This window comes from Canis lupus, chromosome 14 (assembly GCF_011100685.1).
Source record: "Canis lupus familiaris isolate Mischka breed German Shepherd chromosome 14, alternate assembly UU_Cfam_GSD_1.0, whole genome shotgun sequence".
In the NCBI taxonomy this organism is placed as follows: Eukaryota; Metazoa; Chordata; class Mammalia; order Carnivora; family Canidae; genus Canis; species Canis lupus.
In genome coordinates this window covers 55,754,905-55,767,637 of record NC_049235.1, presented here as the reverse complement: position 1 = coordinate 55,767,637, position 12,733 = coordinate 55,754,905, and the positions used below count along the sequence as shown (strand labels likewise).

The following is a 12,733-nucleotide window of genomic DNA, read 5'->3' as shown; positions in this document are numbered from 1 at the left end:
AAATGCTAATTATAGATTACACACAATATTGTTAAACTACTGCTTACATATTACTCATCATCTTGCAAATATTGACTACTATTCTTTTATTTATTTTTTGACTGCTATTCTTAATACTAGGCCAGTAACAGAATTGATCTTGTGTTTTGTCTGCCCAATTCTACTTGGAATCAATACCTTTGTTATGACCCTTCAGAAATCAGAGTGTTTAGTTAAGAGTAAGGAAAGCTGCCCTTTTTTTTCTGTATCAGCTCTAGATATACCCAACGTACTTGGTATTTTCAAATTAGAAATATTTCTCAATTACTCTAATACATTTACTAGTTCTTGTTTATCATGATGTTGGAGCCGAAAATAAGTTTACATTAATGAATCATCAAATATATTCTATTATAAATTCCTCTTTAATCATTTAATTCAGTTCCTTAAGTACCAGGATCACCTAATTTGACCTCGTATTTGCCTCTATTACTGCACTTCAGAATATTTCCACAGTCTTGGACCTTCTCATATTGTGGATATATGAAGAAAAATAATCTCACCTCCTTATTATCTTTCCCAAGGTTTTGCATAACCTCCCCACCCCCTCAACCCCAGACACATACTGTACTCTTATAAACAATCTCTTACATTTAAGATTCTGGTTACTTTACTGGAAAATAAATAGTCCTTTGCTGTAATTATAGCCTTCAGGAAGGGGCAAGCCACTGACCTCTCTGACTTGCAGGCACAGGAACGAGCCCTGAAGATTAAATGCCTCCTATTCCCTCAGCTTTTCCCATGTAGACTCCACTTAGTTCTTGGCCAAACAAAGTGAACAAAGTGAGCAAGAAAAAAGTGGAATATTTCTTTCCATTCCAGGCATGTATGTTTTGCACTTGCATTTTAAATCTTCATGGTTTGGAGGGGGGAGGGATGGCAAAAACAGTGCCTTTTATAACACAGTCATAAAAACACATTTGTAGATTTTATCAAGGGCTTTTATTCAAACACTGCAGCAGTCTAGATGGTCTCTATTTACTGTGTAAATACATAGATTTCTTTTGGAAAACACATTTTTGGGGGGTTAAATAAAATCAACACTATTGCCTGTGGTCTGCAAGGCATACACTTAGGTACAAAGAAGCAGATGAACTGCCTACCTTCTAAGACCTTAAATTTACTTGGATGTCTGCATGATTAATTATATATAAATGAACATGATTACAATGAAAGAAAGAGAAAGGCAAAATATCTGCAGCTAGGGATGCCTTAGAACAACATAAAGGCAGCACTAATTAGAGGGCACGCCCCTGTACCTTCAGTAGGCACTCATGACATCCTCGTGAGCCCGGGAGCACTGGACTCTTACTTAGCCCTCTAGGCCACATGATTCACATGAGAAGGAAATGGTCTAAGATGAAGACAGCTGTGCAGAGGACGGTAGATAGATGCAGAAAGATAATATGATTTGGGCCCACCTCAGCAACCACATTCCCTTGAATTCCATAAATTTTTATAATTTTGATAGTTTCAAAGGAGCTTATTTTGTGTGTTCTTGGAATTATCATTCACTTTGTCATTGGACTTACTGGTAACAGGACAATCCCTCCCATCTCCAGAATATACAGGTTCTGATGCATAGGATCAAGTGTTGGCCAAAGAAGAAAGGTGAGGGGGACAAGAAAGAAACAACTGGGCAGCCCCGGTGGTGCAGCGGTTTAGCGCCGCCTGCAGCCCAGGGCGTGATCTTGGAGACCTGGGTTCGAGTCCCACGTCGGGCTCCTTGCATGGAGCCTGCTTCTCCCTCTGCCTGTGTCTTTGCCTCTCTCTCTCTAGTTATGTCTCTATGAATAAATAAATAAAATCTTAAAAAAAAAAGAAAGAAACAACTTGGACAGATACAAGAAATCTCTAGTGTTTCAAAGCTAATTAGGAACGAAGTGACTGGCTAGGAAAGGCAGTGAATAAGTACTACCTACATTATACCCTTAGCTTCTAGAAGTCTATACACATTATCTTCCTCACACTAAGAATTACTTCATGAAAAGTAACTTAATTCACTTAGAAATCAAAGAAAAGGCAAACTTTGAATACATTAACAACTTTTTAAAAAACAGTTAAAAATGTTAAAATCTCCGGGACTGTTCTACCTCTTGTGATATGTTTTTCTAAGTGTAAAATAATATGCACTCATGTCCAGAATCCACTTTAAAAAGCTGGTTAAATGCAGCACCATGTAGTTAAGATCTAGCTTATGAAATAGGTAATAATTATTAGTTTATTAAATACTGGCTATGTAGTTGGCCATGTACTAAGGACATATGGCTTTTTCTAAAATTTTGGGCTTTATGTAGAAGTTAACGGTCACCTCCACATGGTGGTCTTTTGTGACTATGCTATCAAATTAACATATTCCTCCTCACTTGCATTCACAGATATTTCTCTCCCTCACACTATATTTCATAAACTATCATGATGTATTTATTGGTGTGACTGAGTTTTTATCGTCATCTCTTTCCCTAGCGTGTTTGCTTCATAAAGACAAGAACCATGCCTATCTCCTTCACCACTATAATACCTAAAGGTCAGACACCCCATATCTATCGAATTTCTTGTTGAATCTTGGTTGTATGAATAAATCCTTTCCTCTGTTTTTGCTGAAAACCATGGTCACAAGTTTTTGGTCATTTTATGGACTAAAGAAAATGATTAGGCTAACAGAACTTGGCTTAAACTAATAAAATGAAAGGACAAGCAGGTAATGTGGTTAGCTTAAAATAAATGGAAAATATTGCACATTTTATTGTCAAGATAACTCGTAGAGATATCCGTTTTTGCTATTGACTGCCACTGCATTAGTGCTTGTATCTGCTTAGTGCATTAGCACTAAATACTATTGATTCACTCAGCTCGCAGACCAATTTAATCTTTGCATTTTTCCCATATGCTGAGCCCCACCTTACCTATAGTTCAGTTAGTAGACTGGCTGCTAGATGCAAGTGTTAATCAGATTTTAAATTTAAAATGTCATCAGAAAATTTAATATCATACAAATTTACACTTTTCTGGTACACAGATGCTAGCAAGTCATGAATAATCCATATATTTTGAGATGACAAAACTTAATTTTCATAAAATCAGCAAACTTAATTTTCATAAAATCAGTTTTAGAAAAGAGTGCTTTACAAATCAAAATTGACCTTAATTCACCCCTTTTACCTAAAGCATGATTTGAACTGTCACCTACCATTTTAATGTCCTCTGATTGATGAACATTTTGGCGATTTACCCAAATAAGACAACCAACAACTGAGGCCAGACTTCAGTTGGATTCACAATTTTTATTTTTTGTTTTATAGTTACTATTCATAAGGCATTTCCCCTTATTTGTGAGCATCAAGAATAGTGAAAATAGCCTTTATTTTATATCAGCATGCATTTATAAGACATTTTTCTGTCTTTTGTTGAAAAAACCAGAAAGTATTTTTGAAATATAGAGGGGAGAGACACACTTCATCTGCTCTAAGTTAGCTTAGGTCTAGGGTGAAGGCTTTTAAGATAGGAAGTCAACACTGCTCAGCAAGTAATTCATATGCAAATGAACCAGCCCGGAACATTTTAGTCAGAAAAAAAATACATAATTAGCAGACTGGAATGTATCCAGGATCCTAGAATCACTCACCACATTCACTATTATTAAAAACAAAACAAAACAAACAACAACAACAACAAAACACTAAGGGACTTTTAATAACTTCAAGAGTAGCTGAGCCCCTGGTCTCATTACCCTGACAAACGAGGTCTTTTACAGCCCTCCCTGGCTGCTGGAGTTGTGACTTACAGCACATATCTGGGCACTGAGTCATTCTGGACTCCATGTGCCCACTGACTCGGTTTCAGTGCCAATCCATGAATAAGCAACGGCAGTAATTCCTCATGGCTATTCTATCCAAATTCTAACAGATCTTCATTTTTCTTATTAGAGGAGATAAGAATGTGGGGTGGGATGTCCATTGATAAGATAGAAGTCTGAAGTAAGGATTAACACCCAAAATTTGATATATTATTTTGAGTAAAAAAAATCCATTATTACTCAAGGAGGCTAGCTAATATTCTTATCAAAACGCAGGATCGCATGTGCTTTCGTTTGTTTCCAATCACATAGTAGTATGACAATGAAAATATCATGTATTCGAGCTGTCTCCAAAGTTCTGTTAACACTTCAGCTTTTCAAAAACCAACTTTAAAATTTCTTTTGCATGAACTCCTTATTGTTTGCTACATTAATTTTACCAAGTGAATCTCCATGTAAAGCCAACTACTTAAATAAAATACAGATGATACCACCTGCTTCAAAAAACATTAAGAAGAATAAAGAATTAATTTAAAATGCACCCATCCCATCATGAATCAGTATAATCCACGGGTAAAGCCTACCTATATTTTTGATGACAGTTTTAGCAGTAACTGTATTTCTTGGCTCCTAGCTTATAAAACTGTCATGCCTTTACTTTTTTATTCTTTCCTATGGTGGACCTGTGAATAAGCTACCGAATGGTTTAAAGAGGGTTAGCAGGAGGAAGAGAAAGGGTAGAAGCCATTAGTGGCTCACTCTCTAACACATTTTCAATACCCACTGGGTGTGCCCAACGATCTCAGAGAGCAGTTACAGAATTCTGGAAAGAAAATAATTTCAAATTCTTTTAAATAAAATAATGCAATATGCTACTTTTCATGGGACTGTAATTCAAATAAGCGACTCCCTGAGCCTGGGTGAGAATAAAGAAGAGTTTATAGGAGGAGAGGAACAAAGTGTCAAATTAACAAATTTCTACTTAGATATATATTTTTAAAAAGTCTATTGAATCCTTATAGCTCAAGGATTTTCTTTCTTGCAAGATTTTGCTTTGGTAGCTATTACATTTGGCATAAGGCCAAGGTATCTAGTGTTTAGAATGAAGAATCCTCAATAACATTTTTCCTATAGGATAACATTCTCTCATTTCAGAGCACAGGAAATAAAAAAACCCTGAAGTCTGACCTCACATTTTTCATCCCTAATACAAAAATACTCTCTTGAGAGTGCTAGATTGTTTAAATAAGACATGCCAAACCAGTATAATTACATGGATGTTATTTGTAACACTGGCTCCACATTCCCTGTTCAAATGGTGTGGTGTGTGGGAGATTACAGATATATGGCCTATAAAGAGTTATAAATCTTTGTTTATTTTATTAAATATTACGAGACATGCCCTGAGGATGACAGATCAATAATGGTCCTTGCGGTTTCCTGATGGAAGGCTGCAATTATTTTCTTCCATTACAACTTAAATATAACCCAATTTTACTCATCTATCATCTTTATAATACTAATAAAGAAACATCACTGTATGTTTATTTTTCTGCCCATTCCTATTATTCCTTGTTTGCATCTTGTTTTGATTTTGTTTTCATTCAAAATTGTTCTAATCACTTTGCTTTCTTCCTCTGATGGTTCTGAGTGGTGACCCTTTAACTTTGGCACTCCTTGAAACGGAGATGGAAAATTACTACTTTAAGTTTCCTTTATTTTGGGAAGCGGTTGGCTACTCTTTGAATTTGAGTATAAATGATATTTAAAAACAAGGAAGCTTGATACAAAGAACCTGTGAGGTTGACTTTTTCTAAAACTGCATTATTTGCAAATTCTTGAATGCACCGTATAACTTAAGTTACAGAAGCACAGTATCTCATAGAGCCATGGATAGTTAGAATTGAAGGTTGGGAAAAGGAGCACACCTTCTGGCTTAACTAGGTTACAATTGTTTCAATTATTTTTCTCTCCAGCCCCAACCACCACTGCTCCCCATCTCTCAGTCTCTCTCTCTCTCTCTTTCTCTCTCATCTATTAAGTTTTAAGAAGGGCTTAAACAAATTAAGTATTAATGGAGTCACTCATAACAGGTAGGGAGGTAAGTGAAAGACCTTCAAGAGCAGTACAACCAGAGGGTGCCCCTTCCAGAAAATTCAATTGCCTACATTTGCCTTTCTTTACCTAAGTATTCCTTACAATAATAGTTGCTATTTATTATGTGTCAAGGACTAAGTTAGGGTTTTTTGCAAACATTATTGCACTTGTTTTCGCAGTGGCCTTGCATGGAGGAAAATAGGTTCAGAGAGTCTAAATAATGCTCTTGTGACCGGACCAGTATAAAATGGTAGAGGACAGATCTGAACCCAGATCTCTTTGACTTCGGTCTTGTTCCTTTAGGCCATGCTGTCTCCCAGAGAGCTAAGTTTATGGTCATCTTATTGTGCCGGATACTTTATATATATTATTCTTAATTTTTACAAAACCCTATGAGGTAGGATTTTTCTGTGCATGTTACAAATGAGGAGACTGAGGCTCTAAAAAGTCAAGTCATGCAGCAGATTATGTAATAAGCTGGGACTTGTATGTAGGTGCGCCCCTTCAATTGATGTTTCTCCCCTTCAATTGATCAATCACTGGTCATTAAGATGTTGGTGAAAATATTTTTTACTACAAGCCTACTCTTCTTTGTTTAAAAATTCTTTCAAATACTTACATATAGCGCAAAACTTTGATAATGGAATTGCAAGAAAAAATGTAACATGATAATTGTATTTTCTGGTTATATGAGAGATATTTCAAGAACCCCTTTTCAAATTTCAACTGTGATTGAAAATCTTTCCAAGATGTATTAATCCACTTCTCTTAGTAAGTATAATTTAGGGAATAGGATCTTTACTGATTTATGGATCAAAAAAATTTATTTTTTTAGTCAATATTGATCTCATTTGTAGGAAACTGGGCCAAGGTATATTGATTCTAGTTTTCTCCTGGAATAATTGTCATGTTGGTAAATCCCTGATATGTATGATACTGTTGGAGAGTACCATCAACATGCTTAAATGAACTGAATTTTAAAACTATTTATCCCCAGATAGAAAGTAAAGGTCTTTTCCTCCCAAGTTTCGGGATTTACAAAGTCTCCATATTATGAGACAGTTTCTCAATTATTTTATTTTGAATTGTAGTGTGCTATTTAGGGAATATGCATCAGACTAAAACAACTTCAATCAAATAGCAGTTTACGATGTTGACAGAGGTCAAATGATGAATGAGTAAAAAAAGGTGGTAAAGATAATTTAAGACTTAAGATTTAGTAATTCTATGTGGGTATGTAATCTCATAATTCTAAGTGTTAGAAATCACTGTAAACATATCCTTTAAGCATCACTTTCAAAAGTAATAAAGAAAATGGTTATATTGTGAAGATCAAGAATTTATTTTTATTGAACTGATACAATCAACTCTAATATTACATGAATGGGTACATGTGGCTTAGGATAAGTTTCCAGAAACAACATCATATGTAGAAGCAAAAGAGTTCTGAAGCACACAGAGCTTAGATACGAAGACGATATGCTCTGGAAATCATCAAATGACTCAAAAGAGGGCTTAAGAGATGTAATCAATACGGGAAGATGTATATGAAGAGGCTGCATAGACGTGTTTCATAAAATGGGAGAGTGAGAAAAGCAACCTATGTGATCTGAAATAAGCAAATCAGGCCTATATCCTGGCTCGACCCCTAGAATTTAAAAGACCTTCTTTCTTGGCACTCTCTTGGTCTGATCCTGTGACACAAATGCTCTTTGCACACAGTGTTAGCTCAGACGGCCAGAAAACTCCTGCCATGGTTTTGCTTACACACTGAGGACCACGCAGAGGCCTCAGCAGAAAGTTCCTGCTACAGCTTTCCTTGCCCACAAAACACACAACCGTCCCTCCATAAAGATCCAATGGATTAGAGAAGTTAATAACAAAACTACAATATACATGTTTATTCACCAAGCATTATGCCAAAACAAAAGCTCAATTCCAAGAAATTGTTAAAAGCTTCACCTGATATCTTGCCAAGTCAAGTTGCCAAGATGAAATGGAGTTGTCTTATTGCTTTAGTCTTTCCAAACACGTTTGATTTTGTAAATCATTTTGTTTTGTGTGAGTAACGGCTCTCTCTAGGTGCCCTCCTTTCAAGATGAAACTAGGAAATGATTGTAGGCTGAGCTTTGGAACAATCTGAGGTCTTTTTGTGGACTGGTATATGGAAAACTGAGAATGTGGATGTCTCATTCTCAGAAGAATTTTGATCTTTGGTAACCAGAGAAGATAAACAGGCAAATAAGTAGAAGAGGTTTGAAGGTATTTGTCTTTATGGAATTTGGCCAGTGCAAAAGTTGGCTTCCCTTGTAGGACTATGTTGGCAAGCTCCATCTTGTTTTCCACAAGAATTTTTGCGATGGGAATGATAACTGTTTCAGGTGCAGTTGGTGCATTTTGGGCATTTTTCCTGGGTGATAAAACTGACCTGGATTTCACTGGATAATCCTGCCTTTTGTTTCCCTTGGAACATTAAAAGAATGAAAGGGGTAGAGGAGTTCAAATGTATTTTGGCAATTTCTGGAATTGATAAATACTTTTACATCAGGGGGCTGAAAAGTACAAAATAGAATAATGAAATCGGATATCAATATATCCTCATAAGGTAACGTCTCTTTTTAATTTTTAATAGGACAAGATTTAAAAAGCAAAGTCATGTGCTTAGAGGCCCTGGAGGAACAACTCGTAGAATCTTTTTAAACTAGTGTTTCTGATGCAATTTACTGGATACCAAAAAAAAAAAAGTTTTCTCTGGAATGCTATTAATATTACATTTTTTCCTCCCTGATTCCTACCCTGAAAGTCTTTTGTTTCGTTTCATTCTTTTATATTTTCTCATGAAGAAAAGTGGCAGCTTCATGAGGAATCCTATTGCTTCTTACACAGTTTGCAATATATATGACATGTATGCAGGGGAGAATTTAGTCTTAGTTGGGATTAGGCACGTGTATTATTTTTTATTCCTAGATTTTGGAGGGGCAAGGAGAGAAGTTATGTCTTTAGTTCACTAAAACAGGAGTTTCCTTTTCTCAGAAGCATTTTTCTAGCTTTATACAAAGTTATTTGAGGGGCGTGTGGGTGGCTTAATTCTTGAGTTAGGCTCAGGTCATTATCTCAGGGTTGTGAAATAAAGCCTTGCATCGGGCTCTGCACTCGGAGTGGAATTGGCTGCAGATTCTCTTTCCCTCTCCCTCCGCCCCTCTCCCTGCCCCTGAGTGCACGTGCACACATGCTCTCTCTCAAATAAATAAGTAAATAAATAAATAAATAAAATCTTCAAAAAAAGAGCTATTTGGAGTTTCCATTTGGGGAAGTATCCCAGACATTTCAGCAAAAAGTGAACCAAATGTTTTTGAATTCATATGTCCTTGATACCCTTCAGCACATTAGATATTCTCTTTCATCAAAGATATGTTTAATATCCTTCTGCTTACAATTACAAGCTTTATTACTGAGACTGAAAACTGATAGAGTCGTGAGATGTGGATTTCTGAAGTCAAACTGTCTTTAGAAAAGCTATACTATTTGTTCATCTAATTATGATCACGAGCGGTCGTTATGTTAGGAGGCATACCCAGGTTCATATGCTTGAATGTGGGTCCAAACCAAGGGAGCCCAAGGCCACAATGAACTCTGGATTTGGTGTTCTTCCTCTAGCACCAAGTGATCTGGTGCTAGTAGGATAAATCCTCTGGCTATGGCTGGTAGCTTTAACTATATGTAAGTTAAACCAACAAAGAATGTTTCTAACATCTGTGAAAATACCATTTCATGTAGGTATAAACAAGTATTGATGAAAATATCAGTATTTATAAATATCAAATACCAACCAGGTAAAAAGTATCTAGCTAGCAGGTGATACACACAGGTCCATTCACGTAGAAAGTCCACGCAAGTTCCAAAGGAAGGATTTGGGAACAAAAGTTTCCTCTACTTTTCTAAGTTCTTCAGAGAAGTGTATTAGCTCATTTAAAAATATTTGATTTACCAAGATTTTAGAAGAGATTTTTGTTGTTTGTTTTTAGTTTAATTTTCTTTACATAATGCCCAGAATGTAAACCATTCATTTGTATATCAGTGAGCAAATGGGGCCTCATAAGGCAAAAAGCCTTTAAAACTCACAAATTAACTTGGGCTTCTCATCTATATGTTGTAAAGACTATACTGAGATCTCAATAATTGTGTTTTACAGGAATTGCTGTTGTGTTAAACTTTGTGTAAATCTGACCAGAACTATTAAAGCTTAAATGAGAAACAAATTTAATAATCTTAAGTGTTGACAACCATGTAAACCTAAACTGTAAAATATCTTTTCATAGAACCACATTAACTTTTTCTCAAGTTATGATTTTACATTTATTTCTTATTTTATTTTTAAAGATTTTATTTATTCATTCATGAGAGACGAAGAGAGAGAGGCAGAGACATAGGCAGAGGGAGAAACAGGCTCCCTGCAGGGAGCCCGATACAGGACTCGATCCCAGGATCCTTGATCACACCCTGAGCCAAAGGCAGACGCTCAACCACTGAGCCACCTGGGCGTCCCTGATTTTACATTTAAATGAAGATACAATATCTAAATTTTCTTGGAAAGAATGTACAAATATTATGGATAAAAATAATTTACCAGGCACCAAAAAGCCCTTGATATTCTTTTCTGGACTGGTACTTATTCTGACTTATACCTTATAAGTGGGAAATGAATGTGACTTACCCTATTAAAGCAGTGTTCGTGGTTGGGTCCATAAAAGTGCTGAAGACATCTCACATTGTTTTTGTTGACGATCTTGTTGAAGAATTCATTGACATATTTGATAGGGAACGCACAGACGGCAGAGCGATTCATTGGTTCAGCAGAATCTGGCTTGCTTTGTGCGAACACTCCATAGAGAATGTCATCATTCAGGTTGGCACCTATTTGTTTAGCGAGATGGGCCCCAGGCTTACTGACATATGCAGCTTGGAGAATATTAAACACTTCCTCCCTTGTGGATCTCTTTCTTCTCTTTTCCGTGAGAATACACTCCAGAGGCATTTCCATGTAGGAATGCAATCCAGAGTCTACAGAACAGAACCTGATTATTCTCGTGTGAAAAGTCTGAGCATCTAGAGTTTCTCGCTGGACTGTCAAAAAGTAAATAAAGTGGTTGCTTTCAAAGGCGTGGACATATTTAATGGGGTAGGAGTCTCTGAACTCCGGTAGAACATCAATGTAAGACTGGTCTGTCAAAAACTTGAACCCATCTTGCGTTTCCTTTAGCCTTCTCACCGATATCGAATGCAATGAATGATCTGGATGGTCCGAGGAATTTATGGTATTGCCTACGAAGAAGTTGATGAACCGGTCCTTTTCTGATATCAGGACTTTGGTTCCTAGAGCACTCACCACACAGTCAGGGCACTGGCTGGGCTCTTCGTCTGCCTGTGAGGAGTACATGCAATGCACTTCCGACTGTATGTCAGCAATATTGCTGGGTGGAAGGATATGTCGCTGGCAGGTCCCTCTGTGGACACTGCCACAGCTAATGAGTTGGTCATCGTAGTATGTGTCAACAAGCAGAGCCATGTTGATGTTATCTTCCCAAACACCACCTGATAAATTGGCTTTGTGGCTGCAGTCCTGACATGGGGAACAATCTGGGTGTTCCAGCACGGGCCCAGTCTTGTACTCAGCAACCTTCTGAAGGTCTTTGTCATTTAAAACGTAAATATAGTTAACTGCACCAAGGTAAATATGATGCTTGTGTAAAACAACATTCTGGATGGGTGTTTCGGCAGTGAAGTTGGGAAGCTGATACTTCATGTTCACATTCATCTCAGACTTTACTAGTGCCTCTTTGCACTCCCCATAGCTCTTCTGCACCAAGGTAAACAGAAGCACAAGGATGCCAGGTGCAAGCACAGCAGGAGCCTTCATGGTGAGAAGCATATCTGCCAAAACATGTTCAAAGAGAGAGCAGTTTAGTTGTCATTAGAAACAAAGAAGAAACTGAAAGAACCATACCAGTTAAACTATTAGAAACAAATCTTCCTAACAGGAATTTTTACATCAAGTGAAAATAAAAAACTCTAGCTGATTTCACATAATGATGCATTGTGCAGATGGACATGACTCCACATAGTTTAATTTTAGAACTCAAGCCATGAACGAGTAATTTTAGAGAACCATTATGAGATGCAAACAATGTTCTGTATTAAAGACAATACACCCAACTAAGTTGGACTCATTTAGCAATGAAGTCAGAAACAGCAAATTTCTTTCTTAACCTCTTGCTGGTTGTTTAATGTGGTTTAATATCTGTGGTTAATGACTAGGTTGATATTTAAACTTTCTTAGTTAGTCAAGTAAAGGAACTGTGGTTCAGATTCATTTATTCTAGAAATCACAGCAGGCATTGTTTCCTTGGGAGCATGTAGAATTACTAGGCTAAATTTAGCTTCCTTTTGGAAGAAAACAATCATAAATTCTAGAAGCAATATGATCACATGCTGTTTATAGGAATTTGTGTGCAGAGGAAAGGTATGGTTATAATTTGGCTATAGCTGACCTATTGTTTTGGATAGACAAATGCTTAACTTAATGTAAGATCACTGGAAACATAAAAACAGCAAGCTGAAAATTTGTAAAATAAAATATAATGTTCAGGACTAAAGTCCTAGAATTATTTCTTGGGGAAAAACAACATATTGTTCATTACCAAGTCAAAAGCTATTTAGTAAAACAAAAAACAAAAAACAAAAAACAAACACATTATTTTAAGATTCCATTGTATGCCCATGGACAATATTTCTAACTAGTTA

General features: G+C 36.5%; 1 protein-coding gene across 1 annotated transcript in view; it reads right to left on the bottom strand.

Annotated features, from left to right (window-relative positions):
• MET (MET proto-oncogene, receptor tyrosine kinase) overlaps positions 1-11,868 on the bottom strand; it is an 83,468-nt gene extending 71,600 nt beyond the window's left edge. The window contains exon 1 of the mRNA NM_001002963.1: positions 10,647-11,868. Coding sequence (NP_001002963.1) covers positions 10,647-11,849 — 1,203 coding nt within the window. The 5' untranslated portion in view covers positions 11,850-11,868. The remainder of the gene's footprint in view (positions 1-10,646) is intronic.
• Positions 11,869-12,733: the final 865 nt, after the last annotated feature.